This window comes from Delphinus delphis, chromosome 11 (genome assembly GCF_949987515.2).
Source record: "Delphinus delphis chromosome 11, mDelDel1.2, whole genome shotgun sequence".
NCBI classification, from domain to species: domain Eukaryota; kingdom Metazoa; phylum Chordata; class Mammalia; order Artiodactyla; family Delphinidae; genus Delphinus; species Delphinus delphis.
The window spans coordinates 2,444,685-2,471,342 of NC_082693.1; the positions used below are offsets into that span (position 1 = coordinate 2,444,685).

Here is a 26,658-nt window from a genome sequence, read left to right on the forward strand (position 1 = left end):
TTGGTTGGGGGCATCATTCGGCCCTGAGCGCAGGCAGCTCTGCCTTCCTGGGGCAGCACGTGGGCCTCAGGGAAGCCTAAGGACAGACTTCGTGCTGCTCTCAGCAGCAGAGAACCCGGGGCGTCTCTATATGTGAAACAATACAGAGAGGATAAAGGCTGAGAAACCAGCAGCCAGGGAGCTCCTGAGAGGTCGCGAATCTTCCCGGGACACAGAGACAGCAGGACAACATCACGTCCTCTGTTCCACAGCTGCCCAGCTACCCGCAGGAGCCTCCCGCCTCCGTGGCCTCCCTGGCCTCCAGGCAAGAGGCCTGGTGCCCTCCAGGCCGCTCTGCTGCCCTCTGGTGGTGGACGCTTGCAGTGGCTCAGAGGAAGGCGTCTCAGAAGCCACCCGCCAGACACAGGGAGAGGACTCGCCAGAGTGCCTGGGCCCAGCGGGAGGCGGGAGCACAGCTTCCCAGGCAGCAGAAGCCTGCAGGGAAGCTGCAAAAGGGGACGGTGAGAATAAGGCAAACAGAGGGGTTCCATTTGTAGCAGAGTAGGGCAGAGACTGGTAGCGTCTGCTTTCACTGGTCACTCCACCACGCAGACCTGCACCCCACGGAGTTTCTGTTCCCGACACACCTCCTTCCCTAAAGCAAAGCCCCACTTTCGGGCCTTCACGCGACAAAATTACGTGAAAAGGATCTGGCCAACGTCAGGCATTCACTAGGTCCCAAAGAAATATTAGTTCCCTGACAGTGATGAGGGGATGCCTCTCTCTACACCTGGGCCATCCTAGTTTCCTCACCTGAAACCCAGCAGGCAGGGAGGAGAGTGGCTAACCAAGACTCTCACCGGGAAGAAGGGACAGGCACTAAGCGTATTTGATCAACTATGAATGAATCCCATTTGACCCCCAGGCCTATTGTTTCGGGAAAGTTGCCCAGCAGGACTGTTACAGGAACTCATGAGAATTCCTTTCAAGGGCCTTGAGTTGATGCTGAAGGAAGAAGAGAGAAGCAAGGTTCAAAGTGTAATCTCCCTGGACCTCACTTCTCAATGTGGGGCAGGGAGGGAGGGGAAGGGGGTCAGGAGAGGGAGGGGCCTTCGCAAAAGCGCAGAATCCCTAACTCCCCTGGTCCCGGCCTGCTGGAAACCGCAGCCTCAGGGAACTGCAGAATGTTGCCTTCGGGGGGGGCGGGGGGGGGGAGCTGTTCGGGGAGAGTGTGAGCCGGGACGTGGTGCTCTAACACCTTCCTTTTATGGCCCTGGGGATAAGAACCAGTAGAATAGGGCCGGATTTCTCAATTTCTTGCCAGGGAGGGGAGGATTGCATTTCAAAAGGACCTAAAACAATTAGACCCCAGATCACACCTCCATCTAACCAATAGGGCAGCCGAAGAATCCTCGGCCAGGCGTGGGAGAGGGGACAGGACGGGAACCCAGGCGGGGGCGGCCCTCTCCTCTTCCTCCTTCAGTCTGCCCCTCCCCGCCCTCACTTTCACACACATCCCCTTTCAAATGAAAAAGCCGGGACTGGATCTGGGTTGGCTTAATGACAGCCATCGCCAATTTGTCCCAAAGTTTCTCTCTCTCTCAGTGTCCAAGTGGAAGAGGCAAAACTCTCCAGACACTCAGCTCTCTGCCCACAGCTCTCGAGGAGGCCCTGCAGCTGAGACAGGGGTCAGTCGTGGTGGACGGGCTTCCCGATCCGCTCTAACTCAGCTTAGACCCCCGCCCCCTGCCCAGAGGGAGCGCCTCTAGGCTCCCTGCTCGGGGCAGGGCGGGAAGCAGAGGGCCAGCTGAGCCCGGGGGCTGGGCGCCGGCACGCCAGCCGAGACCACCCCCTCGCACGCCGGTCCGCCGTGGAGCCCTGGCTCCCCGGCCGGGAAGCACGGCTGCTCCAGCCCCACGCCCCGCTCACCGATCTGCATGACTCTCCCGAAGACGGAGGCGTCGTCCACGGTGCTGCAGTTCCACCGCCGCTGCCGGAACTGGTGCTGGCACTCCCTGATGCCCGTCCTGGCCCCCTCGCCTATGTAGGCCATGTGCTCCTGGTACAGCTGGCACAGCTTCCGCTGGCCGGCGGAGAGCCCGGGGAGCTGGCTGCACACGGGCTGCGCCCCGATGATGAACACCTCAGGCCTCTGCACCGGGTTCATAGCCAAAGACCTGCAGCAAGAAGGCCGGGAGTGAGCGCGGCCCCGGGGCAGCAGCAGGCCTCGCACCTGACCCCCTCCCAGGGGAGGCCCTGAGCCAGGGGCTTGGGAAGGAAAGTCACCCAAAACCGAGTTCCTGCCTTCAAAGGGAAACTGAGGCACGAACGCAGGCGACGTGTGAGACGTCGAATGCCCGAGACCACCTTGGGCGTCTGGATCCACAGTGACCAGACAGGGAGGAGTGCTCCGAGCTGGGAGAGGGCTTCGGGGGGACGACCGGAGTGGCCGCCGGGTGGGCGTGCTGTGCGTGAGGCCGCTTCTCTGCAGGAGGCGCGGCCAGGCCACTGTGGCCCAAGTGCAGGATGTGTGCGGAAAGCAGCCCATTCCTTTCAAGAGAACTCCCCTTAGGCCTTTAAAATCGAAACCAATTTACATACATGGCCATATCTTCTAAAAGTCTGCACTTCCTTCTCTGCCACACGGCCCCTGACCCTGCCCTGTAGGGCTCTCCCGCTCATCTAGCAGATATAATAAGGTGCTAAGTCAGAGGGGAAGGCTGTGGTTTTGCCATCTGAGCAAAAATGAGAGCAGAGCACAGACCATGCCGAACAGGGGACGGGGGGCATGCCTGCCATTCCCCTGTCCACCTGGCAGTGACAGTAATCTTAACAACACAAAAGGAAGCCACACATGCTCCCGCAAAGCCCTCATCAGGTCTTCAGACTTAGAAACTGGGACTCCTACTCTCCTTGCCCTCACCAGCAGGAAAGAAAAATCAATATCCGTATTGATCCGAGAGCAACAAAAGAGCTGTTTCTAACCCAGGGAGACGGAGGAGGTCCAGGGAAAGGGGACTGTGGACAGGATCAGAGAAAAAGCCAAATGAACTAATCCTTTCTCCTCAGGGAGCCTTTACATAACGCTGGGGGCTCGAGAGAGAAAGAGCTGTGCCCGTTCTCCTGGGGTTGCTGAAAAGGGAACGGCCCCTTCGCCCCTCTTCTATGGCCCAGGGGGCCAGGCTGGGAGGGCTGCAGCCCGCACTCACCACCAGGAGCTGGCCGCGGCCCGAAGCGGGGCCCAGCAGGCGAACAGCGCAGCGGCAGCAGCGAGCAGGGCAGGCGGGCTGGGCATGGTCCGCCCGCGCCCCCCGCAGGGCCCGGGGAAGACCCCGGGGGCCGACGGCTTCCGAGACGGGCTCCCTGGAGAGAAGAGGCCAAAGGGAGCAGTCAGTGTGCGACGCAGACCGGGGCACCGGGCGGGCCTGCTTCCCGGGGAAGGGCCATCTCTCCCCAGCCTCCCGTCCCACCCTCCCCTTCTCACCCTGGGGGTCGCTCCAGCCTGGGGAGCCCTGCTCGGGACCTGCTGCTTAAGGAAACAGGGGACTGAGAGACCAGGAAAGGGAGGAAAGCAAGGCATTTCCAGCGCAGAGCTGCTCCGGGCGGCATTTAGGGAGATGCTGCGGCTGCTACTATGCAGGCCTGCCCTCCTTCCAGAACATCCAAGGAGACAGCACCATCCCATCGGCTCCTCCCAGGGGTGTCTCTGTTGCGTGCAGCTAAAAACACCTGGCGAGTTGGTTACCTACAGCCAAGCAGGAGCCTTCGTTCTCAGTCTGCACCCTTCTCCCGCTAAACGCGGTTTCCAAATCCCAGCCCGAGCCCACCGGGACAGACAGTAGGAGAAGGGAGGGACTTTTCACTTTCTCCAGCCAACTCCCCTGGGAAATGTAAAAGCTGCCACCAGGCTGCGCCAGCGGTGGCCCCTCGGTGGCCCATGCCTCCTCTGTGCCCTCCAGGAGGGAGGGGTTTGCCACCCTCACATCAGACTGCCTGCTCCCAGAGAACAGCTTTCCCAGAGCCCCTGGAGACAGACGGACCCTGGAGCAAGCCTCTGGCAACGCAACCCCACCTCTTCTCCTCGCTGAGCCCCCATCCAGGGCGTGACCACACCCCCAGGGCCCCTCAGCACCCCACCTCAACGAAACCCCCGCCCCCACACTCCGAGACCACCCCCATCTCACCGAGCAGCACAGGGCCTCCTGGCTCTCCGGGAGGGGCTCTGGGTCATCAGCCTGGGAGATATCTCTGTCCCGGGGCCACCAAGAGAGGAAGGTGGCCGAGCAGGGCCCGGGGGAGCTGGGGCATAGCTGTCCCCACCCCCTCCGGGCTTTTCTTCGGGAGGTCTCCGTCGGGGCGGGGGCACCCGCGGGCAGGTGTGTCGGGCTGGTGGGGGGCAGATCAAAGCCCCTTTGTCATGCAGAGCCAGCTCGGAAATGATCCGGCCTGGCGGCCGCCGGCAGCGCCCCACACCCTGCTTTCCTAACAGACCTCGCCTCCTCTGAAGAGGCCCTCCCCCCATAAAACCTCCCCGTCCCCCAGGGCAGGAGGTCTGTGAATGCACCGACAGGGCCCAGAGATGGAGCAGAGATAGGGCTGGCACCAGAAGCTAATGGCTTTATGGAGGGGAGGGGACCAGGGCCAGAGTGGGAGGACAGGAGAGAAGCTTCAAAGAGTTTGCTTGTGCAAACACCCTCCACCCCACTACCAGCCCTTCTCGGGGGCTGGAGGGCCGGGGCCGCTCCCCCTGGTCCTCTCCCTCCCCACACCCACTCCCGCCGGCCCATCCCCACCACCAGGGAGCTGAGTTCTCTCTCCCAGCTGGTGCCCCTTCTCATCCCCAGGTCCCTCTCTCTCATTTCTGTGCCGCCCTCGCATCAGGCTCCCGTGAAACCTCTCCTGCAAGTCCCAGGTTCACCGGAGGCCACGCTAGGCCCGTTTCCGAGGACAGGAGTCGGTCAGAGCGGCTCTGACGGCCCAGCTCCAGCACAGGCGCTAAGGCCAAACTTCCCCGAGCCGCACATCCCGCCCTCCTCAACATCGCCCGAGGCGGGAATCACTCGGGCGGCTGTTCCTCCCACCCCATGCTTTCCAGCGAACTCTTGGCTCATTAAAAAATATATGTTTTAAAAACTTAGAAGAGGAAAACAGAAGACCCTAGCACGTGTGGTGGCTTCTTTCTCTGCTTTCCAGATGTCCGGCACCTGAAATTGAACACTTGTCCCCAAAACGCACACACAGCAGCCCTCAGGACCCGCTCTCTCCCACGCACAGACGTGACCCCCCCCCAGCGACTGGCCTCATTGGCATGGGCAGAATGGAAACATCTTGCCCCACCTGGCTGGGGAGGAAGGAGGCTGTGAGGCCCACAGTTTGGCCGAAAGAGAGAGCGGACAGGGCAGTATTAAGCAGGGGGGCGGTCCAGGGTCTCTCTCTTCGGGGCCAGGGGAGGATGCCACGTTCTCAGTCAGGACCCCTCCTGAGGGTCAGAACGAGCTGCTCAGACATCTACTCTGCCCGCCTGCCGCATGATTTCATTCATTCAAAATAGTCGTTCGCCAAATGCGTCTTGGGGGCCTGGTTATGTGACAGAGACACAGCCATGAACAAATAAGTACGTAAATGTCAGGCCCAGTGAACCTCGAGGAAAAATCAAGGGGGGACAAGGGTCCAGAATGAGGGCGATGGTTTACTCTGCTTAGGGTCCTTGGGGGGAGCATCCCCCAAACCACTGAGTGGCCAGGTGGGGTGTAGCCCTGCTGTACTCGGGCCCCTCTGCACACGTCCAGGGTCCTTACTGAGACCACTTCACTGTCACAGCCGAAGGGGTGCATATTTGAATTGGGACTTTTCCAGCCACAAGTTTTCTTTCCCTAAGAGGCCGTGTCCACCCCGAGCAGCTGGGAGACCCAGAGAGGGGCTTGGGGGCTGGGGCCAACGCAGCAGCTCCGCCCTTGAAGGGGCGTCTCCTTGCTGTCCACACACGAGAGCAGTGATGCCACAGAAAACCCCACCCGTGGGACAAGCGCCCGCCAAGGTCACTGGCTGTTCACAAAACCACCCCTGCCTGCTCAGGACTGGCCTCCCCCAGAGCCCGAGGACTCAAGCAGCTTAGGTGTCCCCTAGGAAGTGATGTCACCTCCCACACCTGCCCCCTGGCCCCAGATGGGCCCCCCACCCCACCCCGGAAACCTACCCAGAAAGAAAAACCTGCAGGGACCTTTTCCAGGTCGCCACTGGCTACTTCTTACTCTGCGACCCAGCGAGGAGCCTTGTAATTCAAAGGTCATTTGCAATTTTGTTAACAGTCCTGGCACAGCAGGTAGACAAACTCGGTCCCTGTGTGAACTCCTGGTGCTGTCCAAGTGCTGCCCTTGGTCCCAGGAGTTCTGCGGGGGGGGGGGGGGGGGGGGGGGGGGGGGAGGGGCGGGGGGGGGTACCAGAGCTGCAGGCCTGTGCCTTCCCTCCCCTCCCCGCTACCCCCCAGCCAACCTGGCCACTCCATTTCCACCTCTGCAGAGAAAGGCTCCTCATGGACCGCAGGACACCCGACGACACCTCCTGCAATGCAGGTGCCATCATCCCCCTTCCCCGCTTTCCAGGAAGTGCTCTCTGCTGTCTAACCCACAGGGCTCCAACACCAGCTTTCCTGCAGCACTGACTGTGCATCATAATGTTTCCCTGGTTGAAAATTCACGGTGGTTACCAGCCCTTGAGCCCCCAAAACTTCCCAACCTGGCCTCATTCTACCCCCCAACTCTTTGCCTGAAGTTCCCGCCACGGGGTCCCTATTCCAGCCTCCTGCTCTGAGAACAAGCCCTGCTTCCCCACCCAAGACCTCATCTTAATCCTCTGCCTCTCCAGCAATCAAACCTCAAACGACTCTCAAGTCCACCACCAAGGTTCACTTCCTCCGTAAAGCTGCCTTTGGTTAATCCAGTGCCAGGAGGCTCTTTCCACTGACCCGGCGTTTCCTCAGCCCCTGGAGCATGGTGTCCAGCCTGCACCGCCAAGCCTGCACGCGCTGCCTTGGAACTCTGTGTGTTCCTGCTTCTCCGGTAGGCCCAGCGTTTGCTGAAGGTAGGATGTGCCCCCCTCCTTCTCCTGGGTGCCCCATCCTGCCTGCTGTACGTACACCTGTCAATAAACAGCTCCTGATGGACGGCCAGGGACAATACCTAATACTAGAGCATTTATTAAACACCTTCTACATGCACTGAGCCAAATGTTTTACACCCGTTTTCCTCATTTAACCGTCACTAAAATGCTATGGTACAGGCTATTTTTATCCTCACTTTGAGCAGGGAAACCACAGGGAACCGAGGCATGGAGGGGCCCAGGAACTCGGTCCTACAGCGATTGAATGGGAGACCCTGGCTTGGAATCGAGACCTTTCCCCTCTTCCCCAAACACAGGCTGAACACGTCACGTACCACCCCCGGAGCAAAGGCCTTCTCTGCTCTGCCTCCCTGCTTTTCACCACTGCCTCTTCCCAAGAGGAAGATTGTCCGAGGGCAACATCCTGATTTGTAGGAAGTAGCCCCAAAAGCAACGTTTATAAAATACAGGCTGATTACAAAGTGATTAGTATAAACACACACACACACACACACACTCACACACGCAACCTTGTGGGAGAAAAAAAGCAGACTTGCCCCCCAAACAGAATGATACATGGATTGAGAACAGGTTGTTTAAAGCCGGAGAAATTAAAATAGAATAATAGGATTTTTTCCACTTTTATTTGAAGGATAGTTGATGTATAAGAAATAGAATGATGGTTTTAAAGAGCTGGTGTTTATGTTGAGATGGGCGGTCCCAGCCAGGCTGAGATGAGTGTCGGGAGACAGACCCTGTGAGGGGCGAGGGGCGCAGAGGCAAGGAGCAACCTGCTTACGCGAAGAAATGCAAGGCTTGGGGAGAAAGCGGAAAGAAGTTTCGGATAGCTCGTAACAGGGATGCTGACCAAGGGACTGTGTCTTCGGGAGGAGAAGACCCTACATTGATGGTGGAAAACTGCATTGCCTTTCAACGAATACGGCTGCCAAGGAGCTCTTTCCATTTTATTTATTTATTTTTAATTAATTAATGTTTTTTGGCCGCCCCACACGGCATGTGGGATCTTAAGTTCCCCGACCAGGGATCAAACCCGTGCCCCCTGCAGTGGAAGCGTGGAGTCTTAACCACTGGACCGCCAGGGGAGTCCCAAAGGAGCTCTTTTTAAAACTCAAAATTGACCAGAGACTTCTCTGCCTTTTAAAGAAAGGTTCCCCGTCTCCTAAAGGATGAAGTCGGAGCTCCTCAACACATACGCGAGGCCTTTCAAGAGCCCCCCCCCGGGCCGGGCCTCCCACCCTCTCCTGGTTTCCACTCTGCTGGAGGAACCCCCAGCTGTCTGAGGCCTGCCTCCGCCCATCCCCACGGTTTCTCCCTTTGCACTTGGCTGACCTCGGGACCAGCTTCTCCTCTCTCTGTGCAGGGCAGGCTCCTCTGTCCTTGAAGTCACATCTTCAACTGACCGCCCACTCCAGAGAAGGGCCCTCCGTCCTCCTCCCCAGCTTCCTGTGAGTGTCTGCAGCAGCTCTGAACGTAACACACAAGAAGCTGGCGTGCTCATCTGTTTACTCGTGGTTTTGTGTCTTTGCTCTGGAAACGATCCTGTTCACCATCTCCTCCCCGTCATTAGGACAGAACCCCACTGAAAGGAAAGAAAAGCCTTCGTTTGCTCTCAAGGAAACAGGAGGCGGGACACCAAGGCCTCCGCAAGCTGCAGCCCACCGACCAGCGAGAAGCTGCTTCGCTCCTTATCCTCTTGTTTGGGAACCACCGTCGGCTGCAGATGGAGATTTCAGAGACGCCAGCCACGTCTCTACCTTCTCCTCAGAGACTCGCGCACCATCCAGCGTCTGGAAATGTGTAGGAAGCTGCTTCCCCAAGGCGCTGTGGTCCAGCAGGGACGACAAACCTACTTGAAAGGCAGGACGGATCAGCCCAAGGACGACCACGTCAGGATGTAGAGCTGGAGAGGGACAGAGCAAGGACGGCACCTAGCAACGCGCTTTGGTGGAAAAGAAAACTTCAAGTTGCTTTTGGAAGGGTCCGAGAGATATTGCAATAAAGAAGGAGTGCGATAATTTCCAATGTACTCAGCACAATTCTTGTTTGTTAAAGTTACGAGTCCCTCTGAAATCTGATATTGAATCCCCACTGAGCATCTAACATCCGTGGTCCAGGGAAACTCCCGTGATCACACGCTTCTAGTTTCTTAGGGGGGTCAGTCACCTTTTGACCATGAAATGATGGTTGAGTAAGTCTTCTTAGAGAGCTAAGAAGTACAGACATGAAGATACTGATTGGCTACACCTCTTCCTTGCAATCCTGGCTGCTCTCTGTCCTCCAATTCTCCTCCCGGATCCAGGCCAGAAATCTTGGTGTCCTTCACGACCCCTCCCTCACCCATACCCTCCACGTCAAAGCAATTGTCAAGGCCTCTTGACTGTGGCTCCCTCATACTTTAAAAATGTATTCCTGACTCTCCATTGCTACTGCCATACTCTGAGCTACTACAAGCGCCTGCTAACGGCCCTCTTCCCTCCAAAAGACTGTGTCTTATACCCCATCTCATCTATTGAATGATTGAATGGATTCCTTCCGCACGCAGTCCTCCAACTTCCAAGGTAACAGCCGCTACCAGTTTCTCGAAATATGGTCCCCAACTAACAGCATGAGCAACGCCTGAAAACCGATTAGGTACAGAGGTTCTCAAGCTCCACCTAGACCTACTGAATCTGAAGCTTTGAGGGTGGTGCCGAGCGATCCGTTTCAACAAGCCATTTGGTGGTTCTGATGCCCAAGAAAATGTGAGAACCACTGTCATAGAACCGTTCATAGGAATATGCAACGAATTAAAGCATGGAGTCTTTCAGATTACATATATATGGATGGATGGATGGATGGATTTTAATGGCAAATTTCTACACGAAACGCCTGGAACCAGCGGCTCCTCCCCTAGGGGCTAAAGATATCTGGAGACCACACAACCACAGAACACGCAGACCAAGCACTGTCTCCAACATGAGTAAATATGTCCACGTACTTCCGCTCGGACAGTCTACGTATATGGACATCCTTGTAATGGATAAAATACTTATTCACTTAAAAGTGCTACTGATGACGCCAGTATATTACAATTCAAGGAATATATTAAAACCATTGAATTATACACTTTAAATGGTGAATTATATGGTACGTGAGTTATAGCTCAATAAAGCTGTGACATTTTAAAAACATGTTCCTGAAGACTCAGCAGTTCCACTCTCCTGGAGGAATCTGCCCACGCGCACACCAGAACATGTGTCAAGACTAGAACAGCCTCAAACTGGAAATAACACGCATGTCCGTTACAGTTTATTACAAGGTACTGAGTAGAGCTCCCTGTGCTCTACAGTAAACCCTTGTTTATCTATTTTATATACGGTGGTATGCATCTGTTAATTCCATACTCCCAGTCTGTCCCTCCCCCCACCACCTTTCCCCTTTGGTAACCAGAAGTTTATTTTCTAAGTTGGTGCGTCTGTTTCTGTTTTGTAAATAAGTTCATTTGTACTATTTTCTAGATTCCACATGTAAATGATGTCATATAATATCTGTCTCTCTCAACACAGATATTTTTAAATGGGGAAAATACCTAATGATTTGAGGGAATCTATATACTATCTCAGTGGAAAATATAACTATTTTGTCTCCTGGGGCACATAACTTTTTTTTCTTACTTAAAAAAGGGTCCTCACACTTAAAAAGAAACCTGTGCTTTCAGTGAACGTTGGAAAATTTAGGTACAGAGACAGCTGGCTGGAGGGCAGGTGGAGCTGGCAGGAAGGGAGGGGCTCAGGGGGTTCAATGCAAACCACGTGGGCTGGTTACACAAGCGCAAGGCCTGGACCAGCCATGCAAGAAACAGCAGCTACCTCGACCACTCGCTCCAGGAAACAGGACCTGGCAAAATCTCCTCTGTCTCTACTTTTCTTTTGTGGGGGGGCGGCTGGTCAATAACTGCTACTTAGTCCTGTAGCTAGCCGTTTCTCCAGCGTGCATTTCTCTCCATAGACACTTTTCTCTTTAAAATATTTTCTTAAGCAGAGACCAGAGATTAATGCAATGATGAACCCAGACTTTATCAGAAAGTCCCATAACCTCCTACACAGTCCCCTGGTGACTGTTCTCCTTCTCAGCTCAGTTAAGGCAGTCTCAGCAAGTTCTCCCACGGGTCACTCCCCATCCCTGGGTCTCTCTCTAGTTCTTCCTTCTAAGCTTTGCCCAATGAACCCTCTCAGCCTTAAGGCATATAGCATTCCTTTTTGTGATATTTCTCAACAGTTGGTGGAGAGGAAAATAAGTAAGTTTTGGGGTTTTTTGGAGGGGGAATCCCAGCTCCACCACCTTACTCTTTGCAGCCCCTTGGGAAGCCTTATATCGCAAACACTGTGTCGTTTCTCCTGCGTCTCTAGCTTGCAGGACAAATCATGTCTTGGGGGTGAGGTGAAGGGTAGAGAGTGGGTAGGAGTGGTGAGGTTTTAACTGTGGCCTTTCAGAGAAATGCAAAACTGCCCTTACCCAGAAATGAGTTTGTCCTTCACAGTGATAAGTTTGCCACAGTGACAAACTTCCCACTGTTTGGGAAGGAGAGAGCAAACCCACCCCAACTGTGGCACAGGGTGTCAGCACACACAACCGGATCCTGAGACCACCCCGCTAAAGACTAATTCTTTTTTTTTTTTTTTTTATGGCTGCGTTGGGTCTTCGTTGCTGCGCCGGCTCTCTCTAGTTGCGGCGAGCGGGGGCTACTCTTCGTTGTGGTGCATGGGCTTCTCGTGACGGTGGCTTCTCTTGTTGTGGAGCACAGGCTCTAGGCACGCGGGCTTCAGTAGTTGCAGCACGCGGGCTCAGTAGTTGAGGCTCTAGAGCGCAGGCTCAGTAGTTGTGGTGCACAGGCTTAGTTGCTCCGCGGCATGTGGGATCTTCCTGGACCAGGGCTCGAACCCGTGTCCCCTGAATTGTCAGGCGGATTCTTAACCACTGTACCACCAGGGTAGCCCTAAAGACTAATTCTTGATGTTTCAGAGAAACATGATTCCCCAGGTCCCAGGGCCTCAGGAAGTGTAAACGTGTCCTCTGTATCTGCTGCAATGCAACCCAAGGAGCAGGTCGTGCAAGTCCCCAGACTCTGGTCCCTGCAAGGTTCCCAGAGGGGCTGATCCCTGCTGACTCCCCCTCACCTCACTTGGAAAAGTAGAGTTTTCTCCCTGGGTACCAAGCAAAAGTCCATCGCAAGATAAGAAAGAGGAATTTTTCCTCCTCACGAATCCTGACAAATTAATTTAAAAAGATGCTCTAGAAAAGAATGGCCAGAGGTGAGTGTGGTACAGGAAGCGTGGCAGCCACACTTGTGGACTTTGTTTTCAGGGGAGCGGGGAGGGGAAGGGAGAGATGTCTGGGTGCTCCCACCTTTCTCCCGTCATCTGCTTTCACTGGGTCTGCTGGTCTGGGGAAAAGCATTTACCTGGGCAAGTGTCATCCACTTCTGCACATTCCTTGGTTGGGACAGAGTGAACAAAGCAATAAATGGAGCTCTGGATCCCCGTCACCTGCAGGCCAATGACCTCTCTCTAAGCCATGGGCTAACTAGAATTAAAATGTTTATCTTATGTTACCAAGTAAATGTGTTCCTCTTTTTGCAAACCAAAGCGTATTTTAAAAGGACCTGGGGAGGGGCTTCCCTGGTGGCGCAGTGGTTGAGAGTCCACCTGCCGATGCAGGAGACGCGGGTTCGTGCCCTGGTCCAGGAGGATCCCACATGCCGCGGAGTGGCTGGGCCCGTGGGCCATGGCCGCTGGGCCTGCGCTTCCAGAGCCTGTGCTCCGCAACGGGAGAGGCCACAACAGTGAGAGGCCCGCGTACCAGACACACACACACACACACACACACACACACACACACAAAGGACCTAGGGAAATCTTACTATTTTTAAAAACAGGAATCACCAACTGTCAGCCAATCAAATCTCTTTGACTAACGTAAAGTTTTAAAATTTTTGACATATAAATGCCTCATGGATGGGGGAGGGGACACACATGCTAATTTTCCAAACTCCCCACTGCTCTCTATCGCCTCTCTCCTGGCTACTTCACACATTCATTTTGCTTGTCAGGTTCCCAAAAGCTTTTAAGTAAGTGACTCTCTTATTTAAAGGAACATTCCTATATGTATTATATATTTTTATATATTACATATAATAGTCATTTTACCCTGTGAACAAGCATTCTGAAGTATTTATAAATCTGGATTTGCACATATGGGGTTTTCTGGAAGCAGTTACAGACACTGGTTCTTTTTTCTAAACAATTCCGTCGTTCCATCCCAGAAACGGAGAGTTCGGTTAAGTCATTGCCTCATCTTCTCCAGTCTTCTTGTGCTCTTAAACTCTTACTGAAGTTGCCAACCTTCTGCCCCCCAAATGGGCAATTTCCATTTGGAAAAACAGGATAGTTATTTCAGTCATTTTTATAAACAAGCGGGAGATGCCTACTGCAGGGAAAAGCATAGTGGGAGCAGCAGCCTGGATCCACAGGGCTGCAGCGGTGATGCCAGACACCTGGGCCTCCACCTCCACCAGCCAGGTACCAGGGACACGGCTGAGGAAGGACCGGCCGGAGGGGCTCCCACCCAGAGCAGGAGAGGAGGGGGCATCTGACTGTCCCGGGACTGACAGCCCACGTGGACGTGGCCCCCTGGTTGCCAGCAACTCTAGGTGATGCGGTCTGCCCACCGCTGCCTCTAGCTGGTCCCCCGGTTCAGACTGACCCTTAGACTGTGCTGCGGGAGAGGTAGGTCCTCAGAGGGAAGAGGTGTCGAGCATCCTTCTAATGGGACCAGAGGCAGAAAGTGCTCGCCCCTACAGGAGCCCTCACTTCCTTCCTCACGGGGAGAACCTCCACAGCCAGGCGGCCCCCTTCTTCCCTCCCTTCGCCAGCACAATACCCACATCTCCTTTCCCCAGACCAGAGTCACACTGGAGTCCTTCAGGCCAGGTCCCGGGGTCTTACAGGTTCTGGTTTTTGGAATTAAATGACTTGTGCGGTTGGCTCTGGAAAAAGCAGGGTCACGCGATTCAAGCCTGGGCAGGTTGAGGGTCTCAGTTCACCACCGAGATTCTTCTGTTTCTTTTACGGCTCTGCCAGGCCCCTTTCACAGGCTCCCAGCCCTCCTGCTAAATTGCTCCCTGGTGGCCTCCTGGCCTGGCGAAGGCTGCAAGGACAGAGGCCGAGCCGGGTGGCCGTGTGGCCTGGGTCACCTCATGGGGGCTGCAGAGAATGCAGGTGACACACAGACGCCGGCAGGCTCCTTGAATTCTGCGGCCCCTGGCGAGTGTCCATCTCTCGACGGGTACTGACTGTAGGCCACTGAGTGCCTAGCGCCACACAGGAGAGGACAACAGGCCCATAAGATGTCACTCCCCTAGGAATGCAGCATCACCACTACAGTAGCCACTGGCCACTCGTGACTACTGAAAGTTAAAAGGACTCAGGACTTCCCTGGTCGTCCAGTGGTTAGGAATCGGCGCTTTCACTGCCGTGGGCCCGGGTTCAATCCCTGGTTGGGGAACTAAGATCCCACATGCTGTGTGGAGCGGCAAAAAAAAAGCTAAAATGACTTGAAGTTAAGCATTCCGGTCTTCAGTGGCAGTGGCCACATTTCAAAGGCTCAGTCCCCTCGTGGGTCTTGTGGCTGCTTTTTTTGATTTTGGTTTTTTTTGCCACATCACACAGCATGAGGGATCTTAGTCCCCCAAGCAAGGATCGAACCTGCGCCCCCTGAAGTAGAAGCGGGCAGTCCTAACCACCGGACCGCCAGGGAATTCCGTGGGTCTTGTGGCTTTTGTTGGGGACAGCTCAGGTCACAGAACATTTCCATCATCACAGGGACTTTACGGACCAAGCTGGTCTAGAGTGGCAGCCAGGCAAGTAAAACAAATCATCACCACCATCATCAAAACCACAAGCTCCATCTGAAATCTGTGAGTTAGTTACGTTTCGTGCAGTAAGGGCTATAACAGGGGTAACACGCAAGATACTACGGGCACATGGGTAGCAAAGGCAGCCAACCTAACCCACGGGCCAGGGTCACCACCTACCAGCCAGGGAGATAAACTTTCTATTCCAGTAACTTCTCATCCTTACAGTTAATCACTAGGAAAAGCAGATGCAGTAATGACATGGGGAGTAATTTCCCATCATCAGAACTAAATGACTAGCTATTTCGTATTTGCTACTCAGTATAGGAAAAAGGTCAGACCCAGCGAAAATGCCAGAGAGTCATTCAAAGGAAGTTCCTTCTGTGACTCCAAATCAATTAAATTTTATCGAGCATCTACTACGTCCTGGTCACAGATGAGTGAAATTGTTCTTATCTTTCAGGGGCGGGGCAACGGGCCAGATTCCAATACTGAGCAGAGTAACACGTCACAGTGGAGGTACCAATGGCTGTCCAGCTGTTATCCTAGTAAGTGTATCCGATTATTAATCCTAAGAAAGACAGATTAACTCCTAAGGAGGGGATGCTTCATGATGGAGGTGGTGTTTTCTTTTTTTAATTCTTAATTAATTTTTGGCTGCGTTGGGTCTCCGTTGCTGTGAGCGGGCTTTTCTTTAGTTGTGGTGAGTGGGGGCTACTCTTCCTTGTGGTGCGCGGGCTTCTCACTGCGGTGGCTTCTCTTGTCGCGGAGCACGGGCTCTAGGTGTGCGGGCTTCAGTAGTCGTGGCACGCAGGCTCAGTAGTTGTGGCGCACGGGCTTAGTTGCTCCTCGGCGTGTGGGTTCTTCCCAGACCAGGGCTCGAACCTGTGTCCCCTGCGTTGGCAGGCGGATTCTCAACCACTGCACCACCAGGGAAGCCCTGATGGAGGTGGTGTTTGAACTTGTCCCTCAGAGAACGAGCAGGATTCCCACGGGCGGACATGGGAGGGGGAGGCCTTCCCACTGGACGAAGGTCAGAAACACGTAACGCATTTTGAGAATGACACGAACATCATATAACAATTTCATGTCCAAAATTCAACTGCAGAAAACACAGAATGAGAAAGAGAGAGAGAGAGAGAGAGACCCAAATTCCAGGAAAAACAAAAGCCATCAATTCCTGGCAAGGCGGGCTCCCTCGTCCTGGGACCACCTGACTGAAGACCCCAGGACACCCCCCACTCCAGGAGTCTGGGCCTCCGTCGGCAATCTGCAGGGCACCCAAGACACTCCAGCAGGAGAGAGGCAGCATCAGATCTGCACTCAGGAAGGCTGGCGATGTTTGCTGTCTGTGGAGTGACAGCCCAGAGCTTGGGGCCCAGCTGGGAGGGCCGACCCCGCAGGAACACAATGAGTGCAGAAGGAGAAGCTTGTCAGCCCGCGTGGGCAGGACGGGAGGACGTATGGTCTGTGTTACACAGCCGTGAGGGCGGCAAATGGCAGGAGTGGGGACCAGCCACCAGCACAGGCCCTCAGACCGCCAGCCTGCGGTCACGGCTGAACTGAAATTAAGAATACTGATGGGAGAGGACTTCCCTGGCGGTCCAGTGGCTAAGACTCTGTGCTCCCAATGCAGGGGGCTGGGGTTTGATTCCCGGTCAGGGAACTAGATCCCGCATGCCACGACTGAAAAAAAAAAAAAAGATCCTGTGTGCTGCAGCTAAGACCCGGTGCAGCTAAATAAATAAATAAAAATTAAACAAAATACTGATGGGAGCGTGTCTGCGTGTGGCTTTGGGGAGAGCTCACGATTTTCAGGCTCCTCTCCAAGGCTACATTGGGTGGTTGGGGAAGATTTGATCTCCACTGGATCCGGCCAGGTTGCAAACATGTCCTTGACCCGAGAGAGGCACCACAACTGAAAACACAAACGGCCTGAAGTGTGTCTACACCTATGAGGAGTCAGCAGCGATGCGTTTATTAAAATCAACAAAAATGATAGTTAATCGTAGAAATAAGTATTAATAACTTCTGCATCCCTGGGTACCTATGCATTTATTTGCTGAGATGTTACTTCACCCCATACGACATCTTCCCACTTGGGACCCTCACAGCTATTCGTGGCAGAGCTCACGGGCTGGTCACACGGCTCGATCACATTTTCCAGCGCTCAGATGTCCTAAAATGGTCACAGGACCGAGCTCTTCCTCGTGCAATGTCAGAAGAAATGATGTTGGCAACTCCCGAGTCTGGCCCATGAAAACCCCCCACAAGCTGTACCCCATGCTCCTCGCTTCTTCCAGCCTCCTGTGGACAAGCACGGAGGGTTCAAGGAGGACTAAAGCCAGAGTCACAGACAGAAGAAGCCGAGGTCCTGGAGTTGCTGCCTGGAGAGGTGCTGGCCGTAGGGAACACACATTTTGGTTTTCACAGGGGCTAGAAACGAACTTCCACAATTTTAGAGCCGATTTACAGCTGACACTTGTTCATGACAGGAGCTAGTATGAGCTTGACTAACACCAACTTTCACAGCCTATCCTACTTTGTATTAGACTCATGCATAGACTTCTAACAATCCCCTTTCAGACTGTAAAGACCTCTGTGTATTTGGAGTTGCTCAAATGGTTGCTAAGTAAGTCTACCGAAGAGATGGCAGCTGTGGTCAGGTGGCAATCCTCATTAAAAATACAGAGTGGGGAGGGATAAAGTGGGAGACTGGGACTGACATATACATACTGCTACCTATAAGATAGGTAGCTAATGGGAACCTACTGTCCAGCACAGGGAACTCTACTCAACACTGTAATGACCTATGTGGGAAAAGAATCTAAAAAAGAGTTGATACATGTATATGTATAACTGATTCACTTTGCTGTACACCTGAAACTAACGTAACATTGTAAATCAACTCTAACAAAATTTTTTTTTTTTTTTTTTTTTGCGGTACACGGGCCTCTCACTGTTGTGGCCTCTCCCGTTGCGGAGCCCAGGCTCCGGACGCACAGGCTCAGCGGCCATGGCTCACGGGCCCAGCCGCTCTGCGGCATGTGGGATCCTCCCGGACCGGGGCATGAACCCGTGTCCCCTGCATCGGCAGGCGGACTCTCAACCACTGCGCCACCAGGGAAGCCCTAACAAAAATTTTTAAAAAATACAGAAGGGCATCCAGACACATAGTCGTCTAAGGACAGAGAGCGGATGGGAAAACAGGCCTGGATTCCCGTTTTTTGAGGCCTATGACATTTTGTCTGTCTGGAAAGACAGTAAAGCACAACATCCTAGAGATATTAAAAGAGAAAAGAAAGCATAATCCTATTTTAAGCTATTCACCTACAGCAAGACCTAAGCAACAGCACATTGTGTTTTCCTAACGCAGTTCTAGCCCTTCATACTTGGGACTCCAGACACATCTGCTCTACAAGCCTGAGGTCTCATGGAGATGATGAAGGGCTGAACCACATAAGCCCTAAAGTCCTTTCCAGCCCTCACAGCCCTGGCATCTACTGACCAGTCCACCAATCCAGTTAAATTGGTTTATTAAGTCTATTAGGCAATTTATTATGCTTTCAAAATAGTCTAAAAAATTTCCAACCTTTCATGAAGGTAACGCCTAATAAAACACTACAGTAATTTTTAGTTCTGAATAACAAAAGTTAATTAAGATGATTGGATAGTGTCATTTAAAAAAAAATCTCATCTTGTGATAGGTAAAAAATATTATCTCATTTTGGGCTTCCCTGGTGGCACAGTGGTTAAGAATCTGCCTGCCAATGCAGGGGACACAGTTTCGAGCCCTGGTCCGGGAAGATCTCACATGCCGTGGAGCAACTAAGCCCCTGCGTCACAACTACTGAGCCTGCACTCTAGAGCCCGTGCGTCACAACTACTGAGTCTGCACTCTAGAGCCTGTGAGCCACAACTACTGAACCCGTGTGCCACAACTACTGAAGCCCGCGTGCCACAACTACTGAAGCCCACGTGCCTAGAGCCCGTGCTCCGCAACAAGAGAAGCCACCGCGATGAGAAGCCCACGCACCGCAACGAAGAGTAGCCCCCGATCGCTGCAACTAGAGAGAGCCTGTGTGCAGCAACGAAGACCCAACACAGCCAAAAATAAATAAATAAATAGATAAATAAATTTATTTATTTTAAAAAATACTATTTCGTTTTAAACTGCATTTCTTTGATTATTCACAAGGGCAGACGCGTTTAGATGATTCCTAGGCATTTGTATTTCCTCTTTCATATGTCATTTAGTTTTAAGATGAGGACACTTCAGCAGGACCACATCTTTCAGCCAGCGGCCAATTGAGGGAGGCCAGAGGATCCTGCCCAGAACTGTCACCAGCTCTGGGGACAGAAGTGTAGGACTCCTCGCCTTGGTTCAGCGCCGTATCTCTGAGCACACACCTGACTTTCATTATGTGTTAAATGCAATGGAAGCACAGCATCGGCGGCGAGCAGGGGTCCATATTTATTCTCTTTCTGTGACAGCCACATCCGACGAAAGAGAAAAACAGGGTTACAAATTCCACCCAGGATCTGGAAAGCCAGCTGGGCTGCTGGAGCTTCTTTTTCCTTCTCCATGAATAAACATTCTACAGAGGAGCCCTGAACAAACAATGCCTCTAATCGTGTGTGAGGCAGACAGGCCCCCAGACTCCACTAGCCAGGTGACACTGGCTTTGCCTGGCGGACTCTAGCCCCAAAACGTGTTTTTGCCAAAGAAACCCTGTGACTCTGCAACTGGATACGGGCTGAAGTCACTCAGAGGGCGGAAGTGTTGAATCAGGGGGCAGTTTTTGGCTCTGCTGTTTTCCCCGAGCTAACCATGCTCTGTGGCCACAGCCCTGTCCCAACATCACCCGCTGGGTTCCACCCGCAAAATAAAACAAGACTGTGGGTTTCGAAAGCAGCTAGAAATTTCGTTTACAAAAGCGGATTGAAGTGCTCACTGCCGCCGCAGCAGCAGATCTACTAAAATTGGAAAGACACAGAGAAGATCTATATCTTCTGTGCGCACCTTCGATACTAGCATGGCCTCAGCAAGGGTGATGCACATTTGTGACAAGGTCCCTATTTTATATGTCGGTTATACCTCAGTAAAAAAGCAGATTTTAAAAGCTGCCAGAGAGGAAAATTCTAATGAGGACCCTCATTAGATGGGTCTCACGCCCAGTAGCCAGTGCCCCCAAGTTCAAGTCCAGGACATAGGCGGGAGCCTTCTTGCTCCTCTGCAAAGGGCCTCACCCTTGCAGATGCCACCATGTGGGGTGTCAGGGACTGGCAGGCCAGCTGGGTCTGGCGCTCTGACGTGTGTCACGGCTTTCCCGTGGTGCCCTTGTCCTCCTTGTGGCACAGAGCGGCTGCATCCCCTGCCCCGCGGAAAGGCCTGTGTTTTTCACCCACAGGAACGTGAACACGAATCCCGATGACAATTTCCAGCTTAAAATGGCCGGACCCCTAGGAAAATCTCAGTGATAAAAGGTACTCGTGTTTGTGTCAAGAAAAACCACACACCCAACCTGAAAAGCCAGTATCGACAACCAAAATGACAATGGAAAACTGCACAGCAGAACCACCAAGTATAATGTCACCCGACTGGGCTCCATAGGGAACAGCGTGGAGCACGCTACGGCAACGATGAAATGACTGTATTTTTCCAACATTACGGAAACATCCTGAAAGAAGGAGGCAGACCTAGAAAGGTCTGTGCGTTCTCTGTCCCACTTCCTGGCCAGTCCCGGGGTGCTCCCCATGACACAGAGTCTCTGATCTAGGCTTTAAAAAATAGCTTCCCTTTCCCTCTCTCTCTCACTCTACTCCCCACCCGCAACACAGATTAACCAAAGAGAAGTGATCAGACTGAAAGAATATTTATCGAGTGCCAACTGCATACACTGTACCAGGGGCTTCGGGGTGTGGCTGAGCAGAAAGACAAACTCCCTGCCCTGGCTCAGCAAGTGCAGCCAGGCCAGAAAGGTCCAGGGAGGGTGTGGCAGTTACTGGGCAAGGGTGGCCGCAGGGCTGCGGGGTAGGGTTAAGGCAAAGCGCCCGGCCCTTTTCAATTCCAGCCGCCGCAGAATCTCTACCTGTTTGATTGGCCCGTTGAATAAACAGAACTTGTGATCGTTTGTACGCAGAGAAGTAAATCTCCCTTGACCTGTTAAGCCCCCTCTGACTTAAACAAACAAACAGCTTTAAAAAAAAAAAACCTGAAACAAACTATACATAGAGTAAAATACACAAATCTTAAATACACAGCTTGATGAATACTGACATTTGTCTCCACCCATGAAACCACCACCCAGATCCAGATGCTCTAACCATGAAGCGAACCAAACTGGTATATGCTGCAGAAAAATGCAGAATAGAATCTGGTGGATCTCTGATACGCCTTTTTAAAGTTGTTTTATTGCTGTTGTTGATTTGATTTTGATGTTTAGAGATAGTTTACTCTTTTTCTGGGAGGGGAGAGAGTGGGGTAGGTCCACTCAGGCAGGAGCTAGGAAACAGTCTCCTGACAGGCACTCACCCAGGATGGAAGATTCTGCTTGTTTAAGCTTTCAAGATCCCTAACATCTAAGAAACGCTTAAGAAAACATTCAGACTCCCACCTAATGCTGCCATATATTTGCATCCTTCCTGTTTAGAAAGGGGTGTGAAGCAGCTCGACTTTCAGATGGAATCTGGGTGCTTTCTCACGTAGAACACCGCAGACTTAATCCCTGCAACTTTTATTTTTTAATTTTTTTGCGAGCCATTGCTTTTCCTGGGAGAATAGCAAATGACAGAAGATATTATTTTCAGGTCTTCAACTCTCCCTTTTCCAGCTTCGTCTTAGAATTTAAATGAACAGAATAAAAAAAATTTTTTTTTAAGGAAAAACAAAACAGAGAATTCCCCGGCGGTCCAGTGGTTAGGACTCAGCACTCTCACTGCTGGGGGCCAAGGTTTGATCCCTGGTCGCAGAACTAAGTTCCCACAAGACCAAGTCATACATCGCGGCCGGGGCGGGCGGGGGGGTGGGGGGGAAGCAAAACAAAACAAACACCTCCCACCCTCAGTGTGGAACACGATCCATGCATCAGAATAGAACAACCTGCTCTCTCCCAGAGCCAAGGATAATTTAAGATGATCTAATTTAAACCATGGGATTCTTTGTTGTTTTTTTCTTTTTTCAAATTGAAGTATAGTTGATTTACAATATTGCGTCAGTTTCAGGTGTACAGTTTAATGACTGAGTATTTTTGCAGATTATACTATACGTTATTACAAGATAATGGGTGTAATTCCCGGTGCTGTACAATATATCCTTGTTGCTTCTCTAGTTTATGTTGGTTTGGCCAAAAAGTTCGTTCGGGTTTTTCCCTAAGATGTTCCAGAAAAACCCAGACAAATTCTTTGGCTAATCAATATATAGTCGTTTGTTAATTCCATACCTCTAATTTGTTCCCTCCCCTCTTCGACCATGAGATTCCTTATGGTGGTTCAGGATTAACAAATGCTCAAATCTTAGGCACTTCCTATCTTATACTATAGAACACAGAAAAATATTAGCATGTGAATTCACGTAGTAGCCACGGCTTTCCGGCGGTGTTTGCAGTAAATGCTACGTTTATATGGAACATTATGATGGGCTGGTAGTAGCCTAAGGAAGCAGATGGGCCGTTTCCAACGTGAAGCGCCGCACAGGCGCTGCTGCGGTCACAGCGCAGCTCACTCACTTCCGCTCTGCCTGCTAGGACAGCTTCTTAGCTTACATATGAGTTTTCAAAGTATGTCAAACTTTTAACATCTATACATAAAATTGGGAGAATGGAGAACCAGGCAAAAAGGGGATCCCAAAGGTGGGGATTCCCGTTTCCCCACAGCACTTTTTCTTTCAAGATATTTTACAATTTATTTCTTATTTCTTCATTTACCCGCCCTCCACCCAGCACTTTTAACAGCCGCTCCCACCGTCGCTCTGTCTGGAGTGGCTGCTCTTCCTCGCCTGCTGCGCTTTATCAATTAGCATCCCCGTCACTTAGTGCCACACTGTGAGCCCATGTCTGTGGACTTCTGCCCACGTCTGATTATCCTTTCAGACGCACAGAGTTTTAGTGAAACATCATACAAAGGCAAGCCTGCGTGCGGGGTTCCCAGAAGCTGTGCGGGCCCAGGAAAGACCCCATGACTTTGAGAAGGTCACTTCTCATTTGCCGCCTTGTTTTCTCCACTTGTAAAACCCGGTGCTGTCCTCACACGTCCTCACGGCGCCCTTGAGGCTTCAAAGGGAAGCATCGTCCAATCTCTAGGTTTCCCTCTTCTGCCCAAATGCTGACGGCTTAGTCCCCGCAACCAACTAAATCAAGGAATTCTTTTTTTTTTTTTTTTGCGGTACGCGGGCCTCTCACTGTTGTGGCCTCTCCCGTTGCGGAGCACAGGCTCCGGACGCGCAGGCTCAGCGGCCATGGCTCACAGGCCCAGCCGCTCCACGGCATGTGGGATCTTCCCGGACCAGGCACAAACCCGTGTCCCCTGCATCGGCAGGCGGACTCCCAACCACTGCGCCACCAGGGAAGCCCCATCAAGGAATTCTTGATGGTCCACAGCAGGCATGGACAACTTGAAAGAGTTACCTGAACTTTTCGGCTTCAAACAGTACTGTTTAAAAATAAACAGCAAACAACAAACAAAGAACCTCACTGAGTTCAGAGCTGAGACAAATTTTTCCAGCTTTAGGGACAGTGTGGACAGGGTTTCTGTGCTGTTTTCATGCCCTGACACAGGGGGGAAGCCACGCTCGGAGTTAGTGGCCTCTTTGGGAACGACCGGCAATCACGAAAGCTGTGGATCCCATGATGTAAAGATGCGATTTTTATCTCCAACTATCTTCTCTGGGGTGTGAAGGGTTAACACCAGCAAGGTGAGATTTTGCTTTTGTACCCCTTGAGTTTCTGGCTGTTTTTTTTTTAAACCTTTAACCCTATCCTCTTGGCAGAAAAGGGGACCTGGCTGTGAACTCGGCATCAGGGCCGACCCTTAGTCCTCCTCTGGGTCTGACATGATGTAAGAAATGTAAATGCTCTGGTTCATCCCAATAGGGCTTTTTTCCAGCAAAGCCTGGCTCAGTGCCAGCGCCCTTCCAGAAGGGAACAACCTTCCAACTCCGGCCCGTAAGGCTGCAGAGTCCCAGGCCCGATACGGAGTTACAAAGCAGTTCTGAGTAGGAGGGATCTTAATCCCCTCCCTGCCTTTGAAATATTTATCAAGATATGACAGACCTACAAGGATCCTGACACAAGTGACCTTTCCCGGCAGAGAGAACATAGCCTCAGGCCGGGGAGAAGAAGTCAAGCCAGCTGTCCACCCAGGTGGTGAGAGTTTGGAATTTACTCAGCCCTTGTGAGTCCCACGGCCTGTGCCTACTTCCCTTGGAAAAGAGAACTGAAACTGGTTAAAAATAGCTCTTCTCCAACCCCACCAGCCCTCTGCACTGAAGCTCCCGAGAGAGCCCGGGGTGTAGCACCCACGCTCACAAACAAGAAACAGCGCTCAGTAAAGATGGATACGCGCTCTGTTTCTGTAAATAAGTTCATTTATATCACTCTTTTAGATTCCACATGTAAGTGATATCATACAATATTTGTCTTTCTCTTTCTGACTTACTTCACTTAATATGATAACCTCTAGGTCCACCCATGTTGCTGTGGAAATAGACTCACAGACACAGAAAACAAACATAGGGTTACCAGAGGGGGTGGGGGGAGGATAAATTAGGAACTTGGGATGAACAGATACACACTACTAGGTATAAAATAGATAAACAACAGAGACCTGCTCTATAGCACAGGGAACTATATTCAATGTCTTGTAATAACCTATAATGGAAAAGAATCTGAAAAAGAATAGATACATACTGTGTACATACATGTGTACATATATACATAGATATGTGTGTATGTACATATAGCTGAATCACTTTGCTGTACGCCTGAAACTATACTGTAAATCAACTACACCTCAATTAAAAATAAAATGTTAAAAAAACTGATGCGTAGGCGCCCCTCCTCTCTCCAGATGTTCTGCCTTTCCCACCTCCGCCTTCTCTGCGGGAGTAAACTAATCCTTATTCCCAGAGCACTTTGTCCTCTTCTGATCCTGCCCTTCTCTCCTTGCCTCTTTTCCCAGCACTGCCCCCCTGCAGCCCCCCCAAGTTCCCTGAGGGTCTGCTCACCCAGAGGTCACCTGCACCTAGAGGGAGGGGCTGTTCCTCGGATAAAGGGCTAATACGGAAGTAACCACTAGAGGGTGACATAATTACACACAAGCGGCTTCCTGGGGCCTGAGTGAGGCCGGAGCCGCCCAGGCGTCCCGCTGGAGGCCCGGAGACGGAGCCGGGCGTGAGCACGTCACCCCAGTGAGCACACTCACAGTGGTGCCCGCAGGCTCCGCCCTCGCAGTCTCTGTGTCTCATACACACACGCACAGACCCACTTTGGCCGTCTACCAACCAGGGCCTTAGGTGTTGCACACGGAAGCCACCCCTCGTCGTGGCCCATGACCGTTCATGGCGGGTCGGCATCTCAGTCACTAGCAGCTGCTGCTTTCATAGACACTCCTCGTTTGGTGTCGCACAGCCACTGCACCCTAGCCAGGTGTGCTGACAAACTCAACACGCGTCCTCAGGGCAGCGGAGCAGTGATATACAGAGTGGCTCTAGGTCTAGACCATGGCGTTGAAATCCCGGTTCTGTGGGCCGGATCGTCTTGAGCACTTACTCTGTGCCGTGGTTTCCCCACCAGGAAACAGAGGTAGTAATGGAACCTACTTCACAGTCGTGTGGGTGGATCTATGGGAGGAAGAGCTGAGTCATACTCGTAAAGACCTTCAAAGAATGTCTAACACATAATAAATGTGCAATAAATGGCAGGTATTCTGGGGACTTCCCTGGTGGTCCAGTGTCTAAGACTCCCCGCTTCGACTGCAAGGGGGCTGGGTTTGATCCCTGGCTGCGGAGCTAAGATTCTGCGTGCTGCGTGGTGCGGCCAAAAAAAGAAAAAAAAAAAAAAAAAACAACAGCTATTTTGCCGATGGCCAGGAGCCGTACTAGGAGGTTCCGTGCGTTATCCCGTTCAACCCTCGCAAAGCTCCCAAGATAAGAGCATCGCTAGTCCTGTTTTACAGACAAGAAAACCGAGTCTCCAAGTGATGAAACAGCTCGTCCAAAGTCACAGAGCTGGTAAGTGATGAAGTCAAGGTTTTGACCCCAAATCTGTCTGACTAAAAACCCACATTCTATCACTGCCTCACGGGGAAAACTTCGGACTTCACACCAGAGACTCAAAGGCAAAAGACGGTGTGGGGGGGACATAATTACTTTAAATATTATTTGTGTTTTACTAAAAAAGGAGAGGCTTCAAGAAGTATAATTTCACAAAAGTTTTAAATCAGGAGAAGGAAAACCAGGAGGTGGGAGGTTCCAGCAGTACCTGGGAAACCCACTGGATGTGCAAATTCTCGGCACCACCCCCCCCCCCCAGACATCTGACTCAGAGACCTTCGAAGTTACTCTGATACACATGCAAGTCGGAGAAGCCCAAGAAAGCATGAGAGTTGGTGATGAAAACCTAGGTCAGAGGAAAAAGGATGGATGTGTGTCTGGCTGACTCCGAGTCTGGGAC

At 52.2% G+C, this 26,658-nt stretch overlaps 1 protein-coding gene and 1 pseudogene across 1 annotated transcript in view; one reads left to right on the forward strand and one right to left on the reverse strand.

The window, feature by feature from the left end:
- WNT5B (Wnt family member 5B) overlaps positions 1 to 26,658 on the reverse strand; it is an 88,464-nt gene that overhangs the window by 8,638 nt on the left and 53,168 nt on the right. The window contains exons 2-3 of the mRNA XM_060026021.1: positions 3,189 to 3,342; positions 1,909 to 2,156 (exon numbers count right to left, since the gene is read on the reverse strand). Of these exons, the coding sequence (XP_059882004.1) occupies positions 1,909 to 2,156; positions 3,189 to 3,274 (334 nt within the window). The 5' untranslated portion in view covers positions 3,275 to 3,342. The remainder of the gene's footprint in view (positions 1 to 1,908; positions 2,157 to 3,188; positions 3,343 to 26,658) is intronic.
- LOC132434615 (U6 spliceosomal RNA) lies at positions 19,944 to 20,073 on the forward strand (annotated as a pseudogene).